Source organism: Cricetulus griseus, chromosome 5 (genome assembly GCF_003668045.3).
Source record: "Cricetulus griseus strain 17A/GY chromosome 5, alternate assembly CriGri-PICRH-1.0, whole genome shotgun sequence".
Taxonomy (NCBI): Eukaryota; Metazoa; Chordata; class Mammalia; order Rodentia; family Cricetidae; genus Cricetulus; species Cricetulus griseus.
This window is the reverse complement of record NC_048598.1, coordinates 26,257,547-26,282,817: the sequence shown is the minus strand read 5'-3', so window position 1 is coordinate 26,282,817 and position 25,271 is coordinate 26,257,547. Positions and strand designations below refer to the sequence as shown.

The 25,271-nt window shown below is 39.2% G+C and overlaps 1 protein-coding gene across 2 annotated transcripts; it reads right to left on the bottom strand.

The window, feature by feature from the left end:
* Positions 1-227: 227 nt before the first annotated feature.
* Positions 228-23,674, bottom strand: Mael (maelstrom spermatogenic transposon silencer). 2 transcript variants are annotated; one of them, XM_027418095.2, is made up of 12 exons: positions 23,543-23,674; positions 23,274-23,366; positions 22,409-22,508; positions 20,834-20,989; positions 19,569-19,610; positions 13,745-13,869; positions 13,072-13,126; positions 12,823-12,964; positions 3,608-3,670; positions 2,401-2,533; positions 1,002-1,077; positions 228-486 (listed from the first exon to the last, which is right to left on the bottom strand). In XM_027418095.2, the coding sequence occupies exons 1-12, from the start codon at positions 23,672-23,674 to the stop codon at positions 299-301; spliced, it is 1,305 nt and encodes a 434-aa protein (XP_027273896.1). In that variant the 3' UTR covers positions 228-298. The 2 variants fall into 2 exon arrangements, with proteins under 2 accessions (XP_027273896.1, XP_035301520.1); XM_035445629.1 differs by lacking the exon at positions 23,274-23,366.
* Between the last annotated feature and the right edge of the window lie 1,597 nt (positions 23,675-25,271).

Sequence of the window (25,271 nt, the reverse complement as noted above, 5' to 3'; positions counted from 1 at the left end):
AGAACTGTATAACATTTTCAAATGCTCTGAAATTGCCAGTTTTGTTCTAGAATTCAAAACATACCCATCATACCACCAGGTAGTATAAGTCTTAGAAGAAAATAAAGGAAACACACACAAGCAAGAATGCCAAAATCTTCTCCAACCACAATTATGTTTAATCTACGAAATAGTTTCCTTACAAATTAAGTAGTTTTTAGAGGCGTGACATTTACTATTGATGTGATCTGCTTGTTTAATATGACTGTAGTCAGAAAGGAAGTTGGGCTTGTTATTTTTCCAATAAAAAGTACCATCATTAAGAAAAGGAAGAGAAAGATTTGTACCCATCTTTTTGGGACATGTAAGGTGAGAGTGAAGTCTCACAGTTGGAGAATCTGTGGATGTTGTTGGAGGAGCTGGAGATGCTCTCTAGTAAGCGGGTAATCCCTCTTCCTCGAACACTGCTGTTGGGGCCAGAAATTTTCACCCCAGATGGGTAATAACCTAGGGTGTTGAAAACATAATTAAACAGGCACAGCAACTTTACATTTGATTTATAAAGAGGCATTTCAGTTAACTTCATTCCACTGTAGGACTCTCACTAAATCATAACTAAAAACCATAAGCATAAGGCAAGAGGGTAACGAAAAATGTTTCCTTTTGTTTTTAGGGCAAGAAACCCCAGCTGAATTTCTTTAGGTACCATTTGAAATTCCATATTAATTAGCTTTAGAAATGTCTCATCTGCCAAAATACATCATGTATCTATCACATCAAAACCATGAAACTGTAATTGTTAGAAGAAAAACAGGTTTTGTTGTTGTTGTTGTTTTGTTTTTGTAAGAAAACAAAAGTCTTCCTGTACAAAAGTCTGAGGAATGTTACATTCCCCAGTGACAAAAATACATAAATTCAAATTGTTTTAACTAATTCCAAACTCTATGGCCACCCAGAAACACCCCAGGATCTTTTTAAGGTTTAAGGTATAATCCCAATCTTTTGAAACTGACGGTGCTCACCAGTGGATGTGTTTGACCTTTGTTCCTGATTATAAGAGTTGAAATGACAGAATCCTGGACTCTCAACTCTTAGCTTCTGTAAAGAACAGGAAAAATGTTTACTCCTTATCAATTATTAAATGGCCTATTTTAATTCCAAATTAAAAAATGTAAACTACCATTTTCCCAGTGTTTAGTCATGTTTCTATAAAGGAGGAGAATGGTGACTCCGCAGAGACTTTAGGGTCACAGGTTTAAGAGTTTGCTTATTTGTTGTTTTTAAAAAAGATTAGATTATGACATGCTTATTTTGGTAAGAGTGATTATAGAACAGGGCTGGCACAATGGGCAAAGGTGCTTATGTCAAGCTTGATGGCTTGAGTTTGATTCCTGGAACCCACATGGTAGGAGAGAACCAAGTCCCATATGTGCACTAGGAACACATGGGCAGGCATGCCTACAGACAGACATACACACAGGGGAGGGGGATGCAAAACAGAATGACTCAGAATAGATGGAGTCCTAAAGATTCAAAAAAGTATGGGTTGGAGAGATGGCTCAGTCATTAAAGGCTAGGCTCACAACCCAAAAAGTAAAATCAACCAAGCATGATGAAGAGGACCAATGGAGTCTAGGTAATGCAGTAGAAAAGAAAGACTAAAACTTCTAAGTTGGGATGGAAGGCAGTAAAGGTGGGGATGGAGGTGGTAAAAAGAAAGTATGAACAAGAGGCCACAATTTTATACAAACAGTGTCCTGTGGTTGTTCTATGCAGTAGCTCTATAAAGAAGCCTAAGATAGCAGAGCTGTGAGTAAACTACGGGTCACAGCAGAGGTCAATAAATTGCTGGTACTGGGTTGCTAGAGGAAGCTGTGGGAATCAGAAGAGGCCATTTGAAGCTGAGATTGGAAGCAATAGCACTGGGTTCAGGATATGATCATAGGAATGGGGACTTACGTGGTGTGGGAGAAGGGAGGAGAGTAAGTAAGGAAACAGAGAACTGGGAGCTGGAAGGATTATTTTGTGGGAAAATGAAAATAAAAACATTGGAAAACTGTTTGCTCCCATGGTTCAGTGTCAGTCTAATGAGGAGTCCCAAATGAGTGCCTACTGATTCCCCAGTCAGGTTACCAGTACTGTAGCATAGACAGCATGTGTCAAAACTTAGGAATTTTAGGAAGAAGGTCTGAAGAAGTCTAGAAGCAAAAAAAAAAAAAAAAAAAAAAAAACCAAAAATAAAACAAACAAATAACCCCCAAAACAAAGACACTACCTTCAAATGAGAGAGGAAAATATTTCTTCATTTGAAAATGCCAAGAGAGAAACTGTACTTAGAATCAAAATAGAAACAAGAAAACCGATTTCTCTCAAAAAGGTTACTTACATCCAAGTTTCTACTGACAATAGAGGTTCCCTTACCTGGTAACGCCCCGCATCCAATACAACCATTTTGGGGGTCACACTATTGCTGGCCTCATAGTCTTGTAGGGGTACATGAGCTCCAGTGAGCTGGATTCCAAACAGAGTGGCTAGAGAATTACTGATGCAGTACCTTTAAAAAAGAAGACATCTCACTAGAGCAACTTTATCCAGTTCACTCAAGTATTCAGGTTAAGTTTTCAACAACAACAAAAAAAAGCATCTCAGAGATACTATTCTAATTTTGAGAAAAATCTAAAGATTTAGAGAGAAGAGATGGGAACAGGCAGCATTCAAACCATGAACATTATTACTGGTAAGCAGTCTTCTGATCAGCAGATAAAATTTCAGGTTTGCTACAGGGGATGGGAATGAGGGTAAGGGTAAGTAGGATTCTCCAATGTTTAAGGAAAGGCAGAAGTAGAAATAAAACACAACCACAAACAGTTAATCCTCAGAGCTAAGAAGCATTTGCATGCAGAGGTACTAGCAGAGTACCCAGAGACTTGGGGCTTGTTTCAGTTGGCTTCAACTGTCAACTTGACATAGCCTGGAGTCACCTGAGAAGAAAGCCTAAGTGAGGAACTGCCTAGAGTTCAGAGAGGTCTGTGGGCATTGTCTTTTGTTGATAATGAACTTAGTAGGCCAGGTTACACTGGCAGCACCAATCCTAGGCTGCATAAGAAACCTAGTTAAACATGAGCCTAGGGTGATCTAGCAAGTGGCATTCCTCCATGGTTCCTGTTTCCTGCTTGAGTTCCTGCCCTGACATCTCTCGATGGGCTGTGACCTAGAAGTGTAAGCCAAATAAATCCTTTCCTCTCTTTTGGTCATGGTGCTGGTCACACCACCAGAAAGCATACTAGAACAAGGCTGTAGGTACTTTCACTACAAAATTGGTTTACAATTTTAGGGCCTTATTCCAAGAAAGTGATGTCCTTATTAGTAGCAGGAAATTGTCTCTCCTTAAGGGGTCCAAGAAGGAAAAACCTCAACAAATGCTTCTGAAGATTCACACAAATTGTTCAGTAGTAGTGATGTGGACAACAGTAAAAGTAACAAAAACTACCTTTGTTTTCATTGGGCTTCAGTAAGAAAGGTGAATGTACAGACATTCACCTCAGCTGACAAGAGCAAGCACAATGGCACAAAAGACTCCCCGCAGAGCACAGAATAGCACTGAGGGGGAACTCCTCCCTATACTTACGCGATTTTCTTGCAAACAGCTAAAGCACAGAAGAGAATATCATTTTCTTCATGCCACTTGCACCTGAACAAGAAAAAGGAGTTTAATGTACTACCAAGTGGTTGAGGACAGAGCTTGTGGTAAGTCCCTGGTGCACCCCCAGTACCAAGAGAAACACAGCACTAACTGAAGTAGCTGAACTAAATTAACTGTTTAGGGTTTTATATGCCAAATTTCCAATTCACCTAGCTGAGATCATTTACTTAAAACTGATGCCACTATTCAAAATTTCTTACTTTTTAAGACCCATTTATTGTTTGCGCATGTGCTTATGTGGCAGCCAGAGAAACTTGCAGAGTTGGTTCTTTCTCTGTCACTTGGGTTTCCAGGGTCAAACCCTGATGGGTGAGCCCCTTTACTCACTCAGCTATCTCGCTGGCCCTCAAAGATTGATTTAATACAGACTTTAAAATAGTTTGTCAACTCCTCCAGTGAAAATTCTTAATTTGCAAACTACACATACATTCTACCTTAAAATGAGGGTTCTAGAGGCTTTAGTTACCGTCCATGTATTCCCCTCCTCTATTCCTGAGTCACTGAGACTGCCATCTATTGGTAAATGTCCTCTCTACTGTACACTTCTCTGCCTATAGAAATTTCATCTTTCCAAAGGAACAGACAAAATATTCACTCCATAAATTTTATAGTTTGAAAACCCTCACACTGAAGTAATCTGAAGTGATCCATCTCTAATCTGATTAGACATTACTCTCTGAAACTTTTTTTGTCTGTATCTGTTTGGGAGTGTAATTTATTTTTTTGCAGATTTTTAAATTTGAATTAGAAACAAGATTGTTTTACATGACAATCCCAGTTCCTTCTCCTTCCATCCTCCCCTACCATCCCCCCCTCCCCAATTAAAACCCTATCTATCACATATCCTTTCTGCTCTCCCTGGATAGTGAGGCCTTCCATAGGGTGTCAGAGTCTATCATATCCTTTGGGATAGGGCCTAGGCCCACCCCAGTGTTTCTTGGCTCAGGGAGTATTCCTCTATGTGGAATGGACTCCCAGAGTCCACACCTATGCTAGGGATAAGTACTGAACTACTACAGGAGATCTCATAGATTTCCGAGGTTTCCTCACTGAAACCCATGTTCTTGGGGTCTGGATCAGTGGCTTCTTGGATAAGCAGTCTATCGTCTTCACATGTCTTGCTGTTATCAGACAGGAGACTAAGGTAAGGCCCACCATTGTCAGTCTTTCCACATTTCTTATAGAACCTACTCTAGCCTCATGTATTATTATACAAGATTTGTTCAATTTTTTGTTAAATATAAAAAGCTCATTTAATTGAACAAAGGAAAGAATTCTAAAGTGATATCACAATATAAAACCTCACGTCTTAATACTACTATTGGAAGGTTATAATTAGTTCAGATGGTGAATTAAATACATCCATATATTTATTTCTTGTCCCCAAAGTCTTTTGAAAAATCACAGTCAAATAACTAGATGCACACAATAAAGGAGAAAATACAAGCAGGCTCCTTTATAAAAGACAATTCAATAAAATTGTAGAAATAAATGAAGAATAGTGACTTAGGAAGTCACTTCCTTTGTGGCTCACAGAATAGGCATTAAAGACAAGACCTACCAGAAGATCTGCCTATTAGAACTTTAGCAAGGTGCTTGGATCAGGGACATGTCCATACCAAAAGCAGACAAGAGACGAAGCATTTACCATGTACACTTGATGACCTGAATTCAATCCCTGGAGCCCATGGTGGAAGAAAAGAAGTCAGTCCCACTGTCCTCTCATCTCCACACACAGGCATATCCATACCATATATGCACACACATAAATAGTAAATAAGGGCCAATGCAGGTTATGAGGCTGAATTTCTGTTCAAAGAGCTGTCAATTCTCTACACCACATAAGGAAATAAGCTGACTGCTCTTGTTAAGCTTTTGTTGGTTTCTCCTCCAGCAAAGCTGTTAGTTCCCACTACACAAGATGGACCAGTTATTTGGTTTTGAAGCCTCATTTCTAAATATAAACACAACCAAGGAGACTCAAATATTCAAAGAAAACATGAATGTGAAAAAGGCCACAGACAGTTTACATTCCCAAAGAATGAGATAAACCAAGGAACAAAGTGAAGAAGAAACAGACCTAACCCAGGAAGTAAGTAGCTCATGGCAGTCTGTGAGGTTACTGCACCCAGCATGGCTTCGTTTCTCACATTCCAGTCTTCATCATGAACACTGACAATGACTATAATTTGTGTCACATAGCACCTGTAGGCTGGGAGTGCTGAAAGCTCCACAGCCACAGCCTCTGCCCAAGCTTTATGATAATGGCAAAGCCTATTACTAAGGTTGTGCATGAGTCCTCTTCTTGCTCAGATTCTGTAATGATCTCATTTACATACAGTGGGTTCATCAGACACTTCACCAGTGCTCTGAATATTCTAAACTTGATTCTTTCACCCCATCTAGCTGATCATGTGTTGTTATTCTGTTTCCATTCTCTTCCCCTAGCTCCAGTCCTTAGGCAAGTCTACTGCCTTTTGCCAATCTAAAACCTATTCCTCTCTGTCTCTGTCACTACCCTAGTTACAAATCATTTATTGCTAGCTCATTTAATAACCATAGGCTCCATACCTCCTTTCTTATCTTCTTTCAATACATCTGTAAGAAGAACCTCAGAGACCTTTAAGAAACCCAATCTATTTTCTTTCCTGCTTGGTATAATGCTATTTCTAACAAGGCTCTTCATTTTTTATCTTTCTTCTGCTTCATTTCTTAGCTTTCATATTACAATTTAAATGGTATCCTGGACCATTCATTTTGTAGTCTCCCTTCCAAGCACTTCTTGGTTGACTTTTAAAGCACTATTGCAAGTTAAAATGTCCATTTTCTTAGTTATTGCAGTATCTTTTCTATGTTTGCTTCATGAAGGCAGGTGTTTTGACAGGGTCCTGGCTGGCCTGGAACTCCCTATGTAGATCAGGATAGCCTTGCACTTGTAATAATCCTCTTGCCTCTGACTCTGAGTGCCGGGGTTAGAGGTGTGTGCCATAGGCTATGCTTGGGTTACTATTTGTTGATTAAAGGCTGTACTACTTTAGTCAGCAGGTGACAGACTATAAGTGAACTCAAAAACAACTTGTTAAGAAATAGAACAGGACAGTTATTACACTTCAAATATTTGAGCCTCCACAACAGTATGATAGCTACTATTTTATTACTTAAGTACTAAACTGCATCAACATAAAACTTAGCTATTTCTCCTAGACCTTAAGATAATGTGCTATCAGCCACTTACTACTAAGTCTTTTGCTAGGTACTTTAGAGCTCTGTTTAAAATGAGTCCTATTGACCTATACTAACAATTTATAATTAGTTTCTATAGTTTATTAAATGAAGATTCTCTCAAAATCTTATGACATTCTAAGTGCTCAGTGAAAGGCGGAGGTATTTGGCCCAAATGCTTCATATGCTGGCTGCAGCACTATGTCATCAGTCTCTCTCTGAACCAATTCTGTGGCACAGGCCTCAAAAAATGCCTTGCAGTAAATGTTAGTATTCAGGCATGTGCACTGTCCTGTCCTTGAGGTTCTGACACGATATGCCCTACCTCAACTGCAGCCATTAAGAGCACCACCTGTGCAAATTCACTACATTCCCTTTTAATAGGGCCCTGTCCACCTCCCATCTTTCTCTCTGTGCTTCTCTGCCTGTGTCTCCATCTCTCTCTCTTTGCCTCCCCTCTTCTGTTGCTCCAGTCCCCAGAGACCAGTCTCCCCTGTCTCCTACCCTCTTTTCCCCTTCACACCCCCCATAAAAACCACTCTACCCAAGCTCTGTCGCAGTCTTTTTCTAGAGCTGCTTTTTAAAATTACAACAGTAAAGATATCCTAGTCTTATGTCTGTATTTACTGAACTTAACATTGTATTTTTTCTGTTAAGAATCCATATTATATGAAGATATTCTACAGTTGCCACTAAAGTGTATGGAAATAATTACCATGGCCTAAGCTTCCTGTGTGTGTGTGTGTGTGTGTGTGTGTGTGTGTGTGTGTGTGTGTGTGTGTGTGTGTACACATGGATATAGTAACCATACAGTTGCAGCCTTTCAACTCTTTGGCAACATTTAAGAATTTTAGGAAATATTTGTCTCTGAAAACACTTCATTGATCTATGCTGGTAAGGTAAAGAAAAGGCCGAAACAGAAATGTGCACCAAAGGTCAGTTGTTCAGAAGAAAATTTCAGACAACATTGGGGATCCTTTTAAAACAAAGTGCCATTTTCCTAAAATTCCTAAATATTGCCCAAAGTGTTGAAAAGCTGCAACTGTGTGGTTACTGTGTGTGTGCGTGCACATGCCTCTGGGCTCCTGCCCTGATTGAGTTCCTGTCCTGGCTTCCTTCAGTGAGGAACAGCAATGTGGAAGTGTAAGCCAAATAAACTTTCCTCCCCAACCTACCAATAGCACGGGATAACATGGAATATAAACACAGACACCAAATACTGAATGTAAACTTTAAGAAATTCTTTGGTTAGTAACTTAAGTATCTGTATTGAATAACTAGATGCACACAATAAAGGAGAAAATACAAGCAGCCTTCTTTATAAAAGACAATTCAATAAAATTGTAGAAATAAATGAATAGTGAATCTAAATATCCTAACATCACTTACATACTTACAGATCAACAACAATGTTAACAACAAAGTACACAAGATTCTACAGAGGACAGAACACTAAAACCTCAAGTATAAAGAGAAAATTTTATATTGCAATGGAGAAAATTTTCACCCATCCTAAGTCTTTATATGTCAACTATGGCATTCACAAAACTGTAGGGATGAAAGAAAAAGGAAACAGGAGTGCCTAAGACTAAATGTAAATCATCCCCCACTCCACATATAAACTGAAGTAGAGACCTGGAAGAGCAAGAAAGCACCTATGTTGGGGGATATTGGAGGGAGAAGAGCTCTTTAGATACTGGATCAGTGGTTCTCAACGTTCTAATGCTGCAACCCTTTAGTACTGTTCCTCATGTTGTGGTGACTCCAACCATAAAATTATTTTCATTACTATTTGTCTTAGAGTTTCTATTGTAGCAATGAAACACCAGACCAAAAGGCAGGTTGGGGAGGAAAGTTTATTTGGCTTATATTTCCACATTGCTGTTCCTCACTGAAGGAAGCCAGGACAGGAACTCAATCGGCAGAACCCAGAGGCAGGAACTGATTCAGAGGCCATAGAGGGGAGTTGCTTACTGGCTTGCTTCCTATGGTTTGCTCAATCTGCTTTCTTATAGAACCAGGACCACCAGCCGTAAAGTGGTACCACCCACCATAGGCTGGGCCCTTCCCCATTGATCACTCTGAGAAATGCCTTACAGCTGGATCTCATGGAGGCACTTCCTCATCTGAGGCTTTCTCTGATGACTCTATCTTGTGTCAAGCTGACACACAAAACCACCCACTACATTACTTCATAACTGTAATTCTGCTACTTTTATGAATTATAGTGTAAATATCTACTATGTAAGCAATCCCTGTGAAAGGATTATTCAACCCCCAAAGGAGCTGCAACCCACAAGGGAGAACTGTTGCACTGGTTGACGGTGAGGAGGAGCCAAAGAATAAATTTAGAATCATGTAGAACACCCCTACCACCCCCTCCAAAAAAAGGAAAATCAGCCACTTCTACACAATTACTAACAAATGTTAGTGTGAACCTGTATGTTGGCTGCTACACCGACAGAAGAGGGAGCTCTTGAACTAAACTCGCAAATCTGTCAAAAACTGCTGCCCAAGAGACAAAGGAAACAGAAGGCCTCATCCACAGAAAGCTATTAGAACGTAAAACTAAAAAAGCACCTGGAACGTCAAAAAATATCATGGGGAATTCTAATGTAACATTCCACATACAATTAAATATACAGTATTGACATGTAAATGAAGCTTCAACCTATTATACAAGATTCACCAAATTTTTTAATGTACAGACATGAAATAGAGCAACCAGCTTAAAATTACAGAATGTATAAGGAGTTGTGGAAACAGTTAATCTTTACTATCAATAGATGATATATCAAGTTAGCTGAAGAATAAGAAAATCTGCAGACATGGGAACCTTTCTACTCTCAACACTCAGAAGTGTGAGACAGAAATGATCACGAGCTCAAGGTGCAGACTGATCCTGCCAAGGCCCATGCTTAGCGCTATTGGAAGATGACAGAAATTAATGTAAGAAACTGGGTATAGTGTAGGGTGTGGTGGTACACACCTTTGATTCTAGCACTCACGAGGCAGAGGCAGGCAGATCTCTTAAATTTCCACAATAGTCTGGTTTACACAGTGAGACCTTATCTTAAAAAGGAGTGGGGTGTGAGTGGGAGACCCTCAGGTAGTTGAGGCTAGTATGTGTTCATGAAAACAACTGTAGAATACCAGTCCCCTCCCCTTCTCTTTATTACCTTTCCAGAAATGAGTTTGCTTTACCACATATACTCCCCACTGCAGGGTACTGTCTGAACATAGCCACAAAAGCAAAGATGCCAACTGATTATTAACTTGAGCCTCCAAAATCAAAAGCATCCCTTTCTTTTTATAGGCTGATGATTATCTTGGGTGTTGACTATAGTAACAGAAAACTGACTACCCAACAGTCAGTGTAGACCTTGTGGACAGAGTCAAATCCTACAACCCAAAACAAAGGGTACAGAATATTCTCATGTGCTCACAGAACCATTCATAAAACTGATTATTACTAAGTTATCAAAAAATACCCTAAACATTAAATATCTTTCACAGAGTTTTTGGTATGCAATCAACATAATACCCATAATTTACTAAAAGAAACAAAATCCAAGTCCTTTCCATCTACTCATTTAAGATCATTTTAATTTGTTAGAGAAGGAATTAAACAGTACTTATTCAAAATGACATTTCAGAATCTATAGGATATAACAAAACAGTGAAACTTTATAAACAAAATTTTTTGAGGCGACCTTCCTTACAGACATCTAAAAATATATTTTTGCCATGTGTAGTTTCCCCCCAAAATACCAATCACCAAATTTACTCCATTAGAATTAATGAAGTTTAATTGAACCAGTTTTCATATAAGAACAAAATTTCTTAAGGAACTGCCCCTCAACAACAGGCCTACAAACATGTATGAAAAACAAAGATATTACAAAGACAGTATTCATCTTAACAAAAAAACCACCTTTGTCCTTGGACACAACTCAACACAAAGATTCAGCTCTCCCCAAGTTAATTTTCAAGCTTTTATATGGTTTCAATCAAGTGAGTGACACTTTTGAATATACACTGCTGAACAATGCTATGTTTTATACAACCAAAGACTAATTAAGACAACACAGAACATAAACAAGCAAACAGCAATTTAGCTATTGTGTACAAGTGAAAAAGAAATAAACCAAAGTAACTTTTGAGAAAATTACTGTGACCTATCCTCAGATAAAGTCACTAGAAGTGAGTCCTGAACTATCATGGTTCCATCAACACTGAAACTTCAGTGCATGCCAAAACTCAAACACATACTAAACAGGTTCTCACTCAGCACCATCCACCTCTGAAAGAACAAGGGCCTGTTGAGAAACTGCTAATCCAAGGATGGAGTTGAACAATAGATGAAGTTAGAATGTACCAGAAAGCAAAAGCACTTAATTCACTGAATAAAATAAGAACTCATAAGTCTATACATGGAAAAATGAAGGAAAAAGCCTTTTATTATGGAATTATTATAACTAATAAATACTGAAGGAGTAATTAAAAAAATCACTATCTTCACAAGCTTAGAAGGAGCCATTCCAACTAAATCATCACTGAATGCCAGAACTAGGACTTGACCATTTAAGGAATTGTATTTCTCTGCAAAAATACTTTACTTTTTGGGAGATTGAAGCCAGGGCCTTATGTTATCTAGGTAACACTACTGCTGAGCACATGCCAACCCATTATGAGGTGGGTACACTATAGTAACTGTTCAAAGGTGACTCTAACAGATCTCAATATCAGGAATAGGGCACACGACATAATATGCTTCCAAGTGTGACATGTTGAGAAGTCATAGCACTTTTTTACTTCTGGTATTCCTTCTAAAATGTGTAATCTTAACCTAGTCATCAAGAAATATAAACCAACTCAAACTGAGGAATACTTATAAACTAATTGGACTTCACTCTTCAGAGAATTAAAGACTATAAGAGACTAAGAACCCTAGGAGTGCATCCCTGTAGCAGAATCTGAAGCAAAAGGTAAGCACAAGCAAAACACAGGCACACACATGACCAATAAAATATGATCCAGGACTGGACTCTTGATACTGTCTTACCTATAAAGGATACCACAAAAGAATTGGCAGTCTATGAACTTCAGTTTAGATAATAGTACTGTATGTCAAATGGCAATATTCTGATTTTGGTAATCATACTACTGTAAGAGAAATTTTATTCCAAGAAAATATTGGTTTACCTAGACACAAAGAAGCAGGGTGACTTCAATTTACTCAGGTAGCTTAGAAAAAGTGTGTATGTATTTAGAGATAAATTATAATGAAAATGCATTAATATATTAACAACTAAGGAAGGCAAGAGAGTATTATACTTGTTTTTATTAATCTTTTAATTTTCAGTAAATATAGATTATTTAAAAATAAACATTTTTGCCAATTTAATTCACTTATGTATCACTTTCTATAAATTATATACATGATGAAAACAATTTAATAAAAATTAAAAATAAAGTCTAAATAAATCAAAAAGCATTCTTTCAGCAGTAGAGAAATTCTAACTGGTAAAGAATAGTTTATTCAGCAGGGGTTTTTGTTCTTGCTTTTAAAATAAAGCAGCAATGTATCTTTTCCATCAATTATCATAAGCTAAAAATTTCCCCAGGCCAGAGAGCACCTGCAGAGGCCCTGGGTTTGGTTCCCAGCAACAGAGGATCTAACACTCTTGTCTGCTCTCCAGGGTCACCAGGAACTTATGTGATATTCACACAGGCAAAGACTCATACATGTAAAAAACTATACATGAAAAAACTATTTTTTACAAGTTTGAGGCTTAACTGAAAAGTGATTCACAAAAGGAAAAACAACCCAAAACCTGCAAACCCAAAACCTAGTCCAAGCTTATTTTCTCAGAATGTAGTTCAGAAAAGAATCAGTGAATTGCAAAATCAAATACCTTGTGTTGCTAGAATAGTCCCACATGGCCACATCTAGGAGGCTTCTAACCCAGGTCTTAGAGGGCTCCTTGAGGAATTTTTGCTGGTAGATTCCCACTACAAGATCCTCTACAGTGAGAAGTTCTAGATCTTGCCTGATTTCTTCCATTTGTAAATAGAAAAATACAATTAGTGAATTTGGGCACCAGAACACATCCGTCAAAACAAAGTATAGACTGCACTTCCTGCATGACTCAGACTCTACTCACCTGATGCCCGCTCCATACGCTTCAAACACCAGTTGACTCTGGCTCTATCATCAGACTGCAGAGGGAAAATCATTACTTGTATTTTCTCCTTTTTGAATTATTTTAATTAACACTGTCCTTTCAAATTTGAGTGTGTGTAAAAAAGACAGACACTAACTGAAAAGTATATAAAAGTGCATACATTCGAAAACATTACTGTTATAATTAACTGGTTATTCACACATACATATAAATTTTAATACAGTTTATGAAACGCAATTGACATAGGGTAGACCAATGATGAAATCAATGTTCAGATCATGTGATCTGGTCATGGTACTATATATAATATGCAAAGCAAGTTTAGGACCCAATTCTTCACTACTATCCTGGAGACTTTGGATAAAGCAAAAAGTCTTTTCTGAACATCACAAACAATGGTTAAGAGAATGAGTATCCATTTGTTGGGCTAAAAAGATATTTATTGCAGGTATTTTAGGAGGAATTTGAAGAAAAGACTATACTCAGCTTTTGTTGCCTCCAAAGTTAGGACTTTAAAGGCCATACTAATTGCATACAAATGAATTCAGAATGAGCATGTTTTAAAACATAACACAAAACTGAAATTCTTTTATCTTTTCAATTCTTCTGGTGTTTAAATGGGCACCTTAAAAAACTTCCTACTAGATATTACCTTGCAGTAAATAGGTGGCCAATTCCCTGGGTTTGGATGAATAAATTTATAAAGGTTTTTTAACACAGTTGCTTGGTCATGCCCGAATTCAAAGTTTGAAATAGGAATCTTGTGACTAGAATCACCTGAGGGAAATAAAAAGGTAGAAGTTCAGCCACTGAGAAAGACAAGTATTATCAGGTTGGGAACAGGAATACAGGAGGAGAGCAGTGGGTAATTTACTCATTCATGCTTCTACCAACCCTGGTTCTCGTTAGGTACTTTAAATATTTTAACCCAGAATCTTATGGAGGTGGGAAATATCGTCAATAAACAATGAAGTCATTATTGAACCCATGTTTCTTAATGACCAAGTCTACAGTGTTTGCATCCATGCCTTTCAAAAATGTTTTGTTAAGTAAGGCTGGAGGGCTTCCCCCCTTTCTTGTTCGTGTGTGTGTGTGTGTGTGTGTGTGTGTGTGTGTGTGTGTGTGTGTGTGTGTGAGAGAGAGAGAGAGAGAGAGAGAGAGAGAGAGAGAGAGAGAGAGAGAGAAAGAGAGACAGAGAGAGAGAGACAGAGAGAGAGAGAGAGAGAGAGAGCGCACACTCACTGGCCTGAATGGGGGTGCAAAAGCATGCATATATGCACATGGAGGCCTAAGAGTGCTATCAGGAATCATCCTTGATCTCTTCCACCTTATTCAATGTGGCAGGGTCTTTCAAACTCAGAGCTTGCTGATATGACTAGTCTCTGGGGATCTGCTGTTTCTTCCTGAATTACAGGCACTGGGCATTTAGGTAGGTTCTGGGTATCTAAACGCTTGGTCCCACACTTGTGCAGCAAGTATTTTTTAACCAGTGAGCAAAACATTCTAGCCTCTGTTTTCATTAAAATATTTGTTCGTGTGTGTGTGTGTGTGTGTGTGTGTGTGTGTGTGTATGCGCACGCACACATGCACTCGCAAGCATGTGGAGTTCAGAGGGCAACCTGCAGGAGTTGATTCTTTTGTGAGTTCCAGGGTTAAACTCAAGTATTCTGGCTACTTTTCCAGAGAACCCAGGCTCTAATCTCAGGATCTATACAGGGCTAACCTTTTGTAACTCCAGTTCCAGGGGATCCAGTCCCCTACACTTCTGGCCTCAGTGGATACCCACACACATTAAAAAAAAAAATCCTTTTTTAAAAAACAATATGATGAAGAACTCCATACCTCCAGGAAAAAAAGGACCAAGTAAATTCAGATGAACCCTACCACAAAAAAATTATAAGTGATGCTGAAGATATTAGCAGCACAAACATGAAAGCATGTTACTTACTGATAAACGAGTAAGAAGTTAGGAAACTCTAAAGGCTAGTTTTAAATTACTTGTCAATTCTAGAAACAATTAATGGTTGAGCAAAGTGCTTTTAGAACCTATGATTACAATTCCTAAGTTCACCAAGTGTCTCAAAAGAGCAAATATACCTCTCTGGTGAAGTTACTCTGAAATTCCTCCTTTTCAAACACTCTGTAAAAGCAGGTACACAGAGACAGGAAGGAGAACCAAAATGAAATTCATAGAAAGGTACCCAAAAGTTTCTTTGGTGTAGAAGTTAATAGGCACAGATTTAAAAAGAAAAAAAATGTTTGAACAAAATTCCTATATTAGGCACATTTAATATATAAATATAAAATTGAAGACTATTGAAAGATTAAGTTAAGCTTTGCATAATGACAGAGGAAAAGTTCAACAAGTGGAATGCCTGTGTCAAAGCACTACAGAGAACAATGCAATGAAGAATTAGGAGCCTAGAATCTTGAAAAGGAATAAATATTGGAGAGCTGAGGAAGGAAAGATTTAAAGGCTCAGACACCAAGACAGAATTTTTAGCAGACTAAGTAAAAAGTTTCCACTACTATTGTATAAATAAAATGTTAAACATAGTGGTACATATTTGTAGTCTCAGCACTTGGGAGGCTGAGGCAGGAAGACCAAAGGTCTTCTCTACAACTAAAGGTCATCGCTACACAGAGTCTGAAGCCAGACTGGGTTACAAGAGACCTTATATAAAAAAATAGTAATAAAATCTATTGTTTTTTCTGATTTCTACTGCTTATGCTACAAATTCTATGTATAATCATTTGGTGGTAATCTATCTACCCTCTCTCTCTTCATTAAAGAGAGATAGATTAGTTCAAAGTATAATTTAAATTACCTCAATCCCCGACCATGCATCAAGATAATCTTAAGATGCCTCCTGATTCCAGTTTTCTGGCAGACACAACATAAACATTCTTTGGATAAGAATAATATGACCACTCACTCACACACAGTGCACAGGAGGAGTACCATCTGATAAACATGATAGCCAAGAGACTATGAAAACAGATCAACAAAGGTAATTGTAACAGGATTACTGACACAAGGTTGCAAAAATAACCAGGCCTCTTCTGTTCAAAGAAATAAACTTATTTTTAGTTTCCAAACACCCAGAAGACAAATTTAAAAGATGTAGCTCAGTGGTAGAGTACTTGCTTAGTATGCACAAGACCTAGGGTTCAGTACCCAGTACTGAAACTTAAGAGAGCTCATATAGAGTGAACAATCCAAGGCTCAGGCTGAGAAAAGCCATTTTCACACAATGTAACAATAAACAGGTTAAATTCTATAATAAACACACACATTGTAAGAAAATATAAAATGAGTAAAAGATAATGTACTTAAAATATAGGTACATGTCTATAAAAACAAAAACACTTAAATATATACATATAATAGTAAAATTATTCAGAAAAGATAATGACTAACACAAATTCAGAACACTTCTTTTGTAAAGAACCAGGCAGGGAGAGAGCAGAGAGGGTGCCAGTGGTGCTGGCGATGTGCTGTTTTTAGTTGACTGGTGGATACATGGCTGCTCATTAATATTCTACACTGTAAGTCACTGTTACATTCTTTGTATTTAATGCATTTGAAAAGCCAATGGATCTTTCATATAGAAAACTGCAATTATGATTCAAAGCTCTGCTTCTTTTAAAGCAGTACTCTCTAAAGAAAACCCATTAAACATTGAAATGAAAAGGGGTTGAGCTCTTCTGGCTCAAGTGAGGAAGGACAGTCAAGACCTCTTGGTCCCAAAGCTCATACAGCAGCTGAAGCACCTTTGTGAAGAACCTAAGTGGGGAGGGAGATGTCACTAGACTCCATAGTAAAATGTCTTTTGATCCTGAAATTCTTCACTACTCTAATGTGTTAAACTATAATAACACTCACCCATGAAGCAGTCGCTTGATTTCATAGTACCTGAAACACCAGGCAGCACAATGTCTTTGGGAGGTATTTATTTATTTAGGGAAGCAGTACAAGTGGATCCTCAGGATCGAACTCAGGTCATCAGGTTTGGTGGCAAGCACTTTTACCCACTGAGCCATCTCACTAGCCCTGAGAAATCTATGTGCATGTCCGCTGGCTACTGCTTAAACAGAGCACATCAACATGTAAATTTGGCTTGGCTTGGTGTATTATTCTATGTACCCTGCAGGGTCTTCTCCAATTCAGTGCATTCCATTAGCACGGGCATTTCTAGGTACTATGTCAACACAGCTGTCACTTTAGCCATCATTTATCTTATTTAATTGGCAGATTTCCCAGGGTTATTTAATTGGCAACTTAAGGCATGCTTAAATTGGCAAGCTCCAAACATTTTAAGTTTGTCAGAATGAGAAACACTATCCTGTTTCAATTAGCTGGAATAATAAATTAAGAAGTCATTCCCAGCTGTGGATGCAGCTCACCAGGAGGACCTTTGCCTGGCTGCACAAGGACTGCCTAGGTTTGACCCTCTGCATGAGAAAAAAAAGAATGTTTCTGGCCTTTAATAAACTATAGATAAGATAGAAACAGCTTTTAAAGAAAGGATACTTTGTGTTCATTTGTTTAATGTGAAAATACTACAAAAGTGCAATAAAATACTTAAAAGGTTTTATCAGCATCAAGATAGCAAAGAAATGGTTTAAGTCAGTGATACTCTCAACAAGTGAGTGACACACAGTAGGAAGGCAATGTATTCAAATGATGAATGACCCAAAATCATGTTTTCAAGTACAAACATGAAATTTAAGTCAGAAACTAGGTTTCATAAAGTTTGTGTTTGGGATTTTTTGTTTTGTTTTGTTTTGAGACAGTCTTGCTCTGCAGCACACGCTGGCAATGAACTCTGTAGCCCATGCCAGCCTCAAACAGTGGGTGATCCACTTCTGCCTTAAGTATTCCAAGCTCTGTAATTACAAAGAAGATTTCTCTTATTTTTATTCATGTCTATTTGTATATGCCTGTGAACGTTGAGTGTAGGTGCCTGTAGAGGCCAGAAGAGGCAAGGGATCCCCCAGCTGTGAGCTGCCTGATGTGGTGCTCGAAACTGAACTCCCATCCTCTAGGAGAGGTACAGCATCCTCCTAACTGCTGAGCCACCTCTCCAGCTCCTCCATTCGTTTTAACTACCGTCTATTTAGTAGCACAATGCTCTTAATGTAACTTATGAGGGAGTTATACAGAAGTGTTTTTCTGTATAAGCTTCGTTTCCTATTTTAAAACACATAAGAAGCATAACTAAAAAAGGAAAAAAAATCTCTTTAAGTTCTTTAGTTCACAGTCTACAACTCTGGTTCCAGCGCAATAGATCAATACTTTTCTTCTTTCTTTTTTAAACTAAGCCACACAAATTCAATAATATAAAGGGAAAATATAAAATATATGCAGTAAAAACAGCATGCTAGGGCCAAAGACAGCTCAACAGGTAAAGTATTTGTCTTGTAATCCTGACAACCGGAGTTCATTCAATCCTTAAAACCCACGTTAAAAAAAAAAAAAAAAGCTGGATGTGGTGGGCATCTGTAATCTTAGCATACCTACCTTGAGATGGGGGACAGAGGCAACAGAATCTGCCAGAAGCTTATAATCCAGCTAGCTGGCTTAATAGTGGCAGAAACAAGAGGGATTGTGTCTCAACAAGGTGGAAGGCAAGACCTGACTCTCCACACTTGTCCTCTGATCTGCACGAGCGTGGTGCATACACACACACACACACACACACACACACACACACACACACACACACACCTAGCATCGTCAAAGTTACCATATGCCTGCTACAGTACACCTGACACACATTTCTGTTGCTAATACTTCTAACAGATTAGTTAACCACATTTTTAAGGTAAACTTATACATGCAGGAATTAAATGGTTCCTTAAACAATTTAATATAAAACTATCATGATTTTCATTTTAATCAAATAGGAAACTGCTGAAAACTTTCTAGTAAGAGTTTAGCTCCAATCTTAGATAAATTTAGTCACAGTCAAGCTTTTTGGTTACAAAATACTTAGAAGCCTGATTTCCTCACCCCAAACTCATAATTGCTCCACTCCGAACTACAAGCATAAATTCTAAAAGCAAGTTTTAAAACAAACATTGCCAATAAATGGGTCTATCGTTCAGAGAATCTGAAACTTCCCATGATTTTCCTAAGAGCCTGGCCACTATACCAACAGCTGACCTTGGAACTCCATGGATATGTAGCAATACGAACATAAAATATTACTTCTTAGAACAAAAAGAGTTCATATATACATTCAGTAGTTTAAAAATTTCGGGCTGGAGGTCCAGTTCTGGCAGAGTAGTTGCCTAGCATGTGTGAGGCCCTAGTTCAGCCCCCAGCTGTAGCAGTGTGCATGAGTAGGTTTAAGGTTTTAAAGATCATCCCCCTATCATTCCCTGAAGCTTACAAGTTCTAAGTTAAAAGAGTGAGTCTTAACAGGGCTGCACACACTCAGTCCCTCTTACCCCAATTCCTTTATACTTACTTGCAGCCTGGCAATGGAATCGAAATCCTCGTGGAATTTCACCTACAATACAAAGTGTTTTGTTGAGAACCAAAAATTTACAAGTTCTCTTACTTGTTCTAAGGTAATACTTCATATGATAACCAAGTTTCAATGCGGGTAATCTTCATTATCTTAAAATACAAGATTAAAACTTCATATGTGTCCTTTCTTTTGTCTTGGTTGTTGTTGCTTAAATCAAAGGTAGGATGACTAAAATAATTTTTATGTATTTTCCAAACTACCTTTATAGCAAGTAGTTCCTACCAGGGAAATTATACTAGGGAAAGAAAATTCATGCAAAAGGACTTCTAGTTAGGGATCCATGAAGGGCTTTGAGGGTGGTAAAGCCTGTTATACTGCAAGCATACACAAAATTTTCAGAATGAAGAAAAATATCCAAATTTTATCTTTTCAATGTTTCACCCACAAAACATAAAAACTATATGAAAATGTCCACAAGCATAAGATAATTAACTTTGCTGTCCTCTGAGAATAAAGATGTCCAAATTAATTTTAAAGCTCTTTCCTATCTTTCCCCTTTTGACTTCAAGGATATGGTGGTTCCTTTAACTGCTCTCTGTCCTCCTGGGAACTGAATAGATCTGACATCTTTGTAATGTCTACTTTGCATTTATTTTTTTTTTTGAAACAGGGTATCAATGTAGTCTAATCTTCTTTCCTCATCCTTCTTCCTGAGTGAGTGCTGGGATCACAGGCTTGAGTCTCCCCTGGGCTACTGTTTTGCTTTTAGTGGAGGTATAATGGTGGAAAAGGTGATGGCTAAAGGATGTTTAGAGAGCTGTGCTACCTCCATACTGTTCCAAATAGTTTCTACAGACACTTTACAAATGATCTAATTTGTTCAGAAAAAAGGTTTTCTCAAGGTTATAAAGCACTATCAGACTACTAAGGTGAAGGATGGGATAATGAAAGAAAAGGACAAGGCATAAAACAGAAATATCCAAAGATGTAAGGCCCTGGGTAAACTTATTTACCCAGGCTGTGCAATCCTGAGGTACTCTAACTTCTGAATTCTAAAGTTCACTCAAGAGGAAAAAATTCAATCAACCAGAAAAGATTCAATCAACCAGTCATATCAACACCTAATTCCTAATAGTTTGACACTTAGGTATTATATCTATGTACATCTTAAAAACTCAGCTTTTAAGAAAACTACTACTAACAAATGAAGCCAGTTTAAAATATCATGTACTTTTAGAATCTATTAAATAGTGGCTACTTACCTGGATGGATAAAGCTGTGGAAGTCTGCCATAATACCTTCCTGGAGGGAATATTTAACACAGCCAATTTCACAAGGGAGGAAGCGTTGCTCACAATGAGGAGGTAGCTCACCATGGCTAAAAATGTTCAGAAAATAAAAAATGCCTCCAAGAAGAGCTGAAAACAAAACAAAAATCCAAGACTGTTAGAACCACTTTTGTACAAATATGTGTTACTGTTATTTCTTAGTGCATCATAAAAGAGAAAACTCAATTATACTAAGTAAAAACTTTACAATCACCTTTACCAAGAATTTACATAGTAACCATTTTTTATAAAGCAACAAAAGAATTCAGTCTTGCCTCTACATAATTCAGCTAGAGTAACACTGAATTTCAGCAATGACATAATAAAAGGTGTGACATCTATGCAACACAGATGGTTTGGGAAATAATGTCCAACAGAACAAGTGAAGTAAAACTAGCTGTGGAAAATTCATTTCTCTGCCTTTGTACTTTCTGCCAAAATACAGAAGACCACCTATAATACAAGAGAACTATGAGGACTGGTACTATCCACTAAGACCATTGTTAGAAGTTTGTATTAAACAAAGGCAGAACACAATAAAAACAGCCAGAAGCAACATAGAGGCCCTTTATTAGTTATGGTCCCTTCCAGGGTAGTGAAATAATTCATCTTTGCTTCATGTCTGCCCACCCCAGGATATTATTAAATTCTTTACCTCCCCCCCCACACAGGGTTTCTCTGTGTAGCCCTGGCTGTTCTGGAACTCGCTCTATAGATCAGACTGCCCTGCAACTCACATAGATCCTCCTCCCCCTGTTTCCCCAGTGTTGGGATTAAAGTTGCGTGCCACCATGCCCAGCCAAAGTTCTTTATTCTCAATTGGCAAATAATATCAGCACACCTTTATGGGTTACCATGGGGCTTCAACAGATTTAAAAATTGTGGGAGGATTAAATCAAGCTGGTTAGCATATCCATCAATCCATAACACCTTATTTTTGTAGTTCAAAATTTAAAGTTTCCTCTCTTACCAGGCTGCGTAACAAGTCAAAAGGCTTACTGTTCCTGTCTACCTGTACCCTAAGTATGGGAGCTACAAAGATGCCCAAGAATTATGTTTAGTAATGTATGAAGTGGTAGAAACCAAGAGAGACTTTTGTCACAAAAAACTTTCCTATTTTATTTACACAACAGCAAATTAGTTCATCCTGCCTAATATTTGTGCTATAATATTTAAACCCTTGTAGTCAATTATTTTGAAATGTAAGATCAATTAAAACACACTGGGGGGGGGGGCGATGCACATGCACAGGTATGTCCTAGAGTGAGGCAGTCAAAAGTCAACCTCTAGTGTCATTGTTAAGGAGATGTCCATGATTGTTTGAGATGGGACTTGAGGCTAGGCTGCCTAGGCAGCCTACCATCCCCACCTCCCTCGAACCAACTCGCCTCACTTTGTATATGAGTTCTGTTCCTCACACGTGAGCCACCTTCCCCACCATACAGAAGACATTTTTTATTGCCCAATATGCCATCCAAATTCAAGCATAATATTTTAGGAATACTCTACCTTGATCACTTTTTATAGATAAATTTGACATATCAGGGGGAGAAACACTTGGTCTTGGTACAAGCATGCCTGGCCTCCTCAGTGGTGTAGATATGAATTTCTGAAAGAGAATTACCTGTCAAATACTTTAAATACAGCTACTGCTGAATACTTCACATACTTAAACCTAACAAAATCACTTCAAAATTGCCTGTGAACTACTTCAGCATTCTCTCATGGTCAAGGAAAACATATTTATCAGTAACAGCAGCAGCCAATGGCCGACAATGACAAACCTACAAATGTTTGGCAAGAAATTGTAACAAGAAAAATCTAAGCTCGAAAGCACAGAACATCACAAATCCACCTGAGTTAAAACAGAAATCTACTGTCTTATGAATAATTTGCCAAACTTTTGAGTTTCAATCCAATGCCAGCAGTTCAAGAACGAAATTTCAGTACGTACAAACAGGAAGCAACATGGTAAGGAAAAAAAAAAAAAAAAAAAAAACCTCCATTACCTTGTTTAATTTCTGAACAGAAAAATAATTTCCTGCCCCACCACATGGGAATTTAACTTTTTTTTTTTTTGTCCATAGTGTCTACAAACATTAACCCAGGTCTTCAAGTCTTGTTAGTCCAATTATTTAAAGCACATTAACAGGCTTGCTTCTAGGAAACATTTAAAAAAAATGAAGCTCAACTACTTCTAAGTACGAGAAGCGTTTGAAAGGCGGTCTGACCGTTAAGAACCGAGACTCTGGGAGGCCACTTACTGTAAGCCCTGGACACCGTCCCCTGTCCCCTCGTAGCACCTGGGGTTTCTGTACCGCCTGGAAGCTCCTCCGGGCGGGGCTGGGCGAGCAGGAGGGGGGCTCAGCCTTACCTGCTTCTCTGAAGGCCCAGAATCCTTTCCCTGGGCTGCTCTCCATTCCCGAGCCATTTCTGAGTATTTCTCCTTCTCATCCTCCCTCAGGAGCTTTGGGAGAAGAGGGAGACAAGGGAGGGAGGCGGTGAGGCGTCCGTTCCACGCCCCGGTTCTGGAAGGTTCTGTCGGTTGGTCCGGCCCCGGGGGAGGGCCCGTCCCCTCCACAGATGCCCTCAGGCTGGGTCCCCACCGCACCCTCCCCGCAGCCCAACTGCCCGAGGCCTCACCGCCCAGTCGGCCGAGCAGTAGGGGATGGCGTCAGCCACGCGGGCCACAGGCAGGCCTCGCCGGCGCAGTTCGGGAATCTTCTCCTGCACGAAGAAATAGTAGGCATTGCGGCTGGCCCTGCGGTTGGGCATGGCGTCGTCGGGCCTCGACGCCCCTGAGGCACAGCAAGCAGCCGGCGCCCTCGGCGGGCTCCCGCCCTTAGTAACCGAGCTCGACGCCTGCGCGCGCTCCTGCTCTGCGCTTGACCAATCAGGGCGCAGCGCGCAGCCGCATTGGCCCCCGTTGGGGGGGGGAGCAAAAAAACAGCCTGAAACTGGAAGATTCCACCTCGTGCGGAGGCCGAGGGGGCGGGGAGGAAGGAGGAGGGAGGCGCAGGTGGGGAGCGTTGTGATTGGCTGGCTGGCATGCCTGGTGGGCGGGGATTGTCACGTGGAAGGCCCGGTGCCTTTTCTGTATATTGTTGCGTAATGTGTCCAGTTAGTAGGCCGAGGACGCACAGGTGCTTTCCGTTCCCAGGTGTTTTCCAGCTGGAGACGGCGAGTGTGTGCAAAGCACCGTGGGGAAAGCTGGGGACACTAGGATGTTTTCAAGACAAACCACAAGAAACCCAACATAGTTGAAAACTTCTGTCATTTGTTAGCATTTGGGGAGGTGAGGATTGACAGAGCCTCTAACATGCTAGGCGAGTCCTCTACCACGGAGCTATGTTCTCAGTCCTTTTCCACTTGTTTTTTTAAAAAATGATTTATTTATTTGTTTGTTTGTTGTTTATTTATTTATTTATTTATTTATTTATTTATTTATTTTTGGCCTTCCGAAGCAGGGTTTTTCTGTGTTTTGGAGCCTCTCCTGGAACTTGGTCAGTAGACCAGCATGTCCTCTAACTCACAGAGATACTTCTGCCTCTGCCTCCTGAGTGCTGGGATTAAAGGCGTGAGCCACCACCGCCTGGCTAGGCCCCCCAATTTTTAAAGTGCAATATATAAGTAATCTTTAGAAGGAAAAGAAACACAAGAGGCTGAGATTTCAAATAATGTCCCTGAATAAAGTTTTATGGGCTTTCTCATAAGGTCTGGGTAATTTTTTTGTTTCATTTTGTTTTGGTTCTTTTTTATTAAGAGGTTGCATTTTGGGAGCTAAGAAATGTTTTTCTCATCTTGTCTACCTAGTTTACTTCTGACTCAAGGTTGAGCCTGTGTGTTTACTGAGTTCAAATTAGTGCTTGTTGATTCATTTGGGTTTTCTCATATTTCCCAATGAGACTCCTTTGTCTAAGTAGAGTATGTTTTTTAAAAAGGCAGTTGAAAATTCATTTAAAAAATTTTCAGATAATCTCTCTCTCTCTCTCTCTCTCTCTCTCTCTCTCTCTCTCTCTCTCTCTCTCTCTCTCCCCTCTCTCTGACTTGTTTCCTCCCCCATCCACTCATCCACTCCTTTTCTGTTTCTATTCAGAGGACAGGCCCATGGCTATCAACAAAACATGGCATATCAAGTTGTAAGGAGACTAAGTACCTCTCCTTGTATTAAGGCAACCCAGTGTGAGGAGTAGGGTCCCCAGAGCAGGCAAAAGAGTCAGAGACAGCCCCTGCTCCCACTGTCTGGGAGTCCCACAAGAAGACCAAACTACACAACTCTTACATATGCAGAGGGCCAAGGTCAGTCCCATGCAGGCTCCATGGTTGTCAGTTCAAGCTCCGTGAGCCCCTATGAGCTGAGGTTAGTGGATTC

Excerpts from the sequence above, each read along its gene's own strand:
- Mael (XM_027418095.2), bottom strand. The coding sequence starts at position 23,674 with ATGCCCAACCGCAGGGCCAGCCGCAATGCCTACTATTTCTTCGTGCAG. Across the intron at positions 23,367-23,542 it reads ACTGCTCGGCCGACTGGGCG|CTCCTGAGGGAGGATGAGAA; the intron begins GTGAGGCCTCGG and ends CTTCTCCCAAAG. Across the intron at positions 13,870-19,568 it reads ATTCCATTGCCAGGCTGCAA|GTGATTCTAGTCACAAGATT; the intron begins GTAAGTATAAAG and ends TATTTCCCTCAG.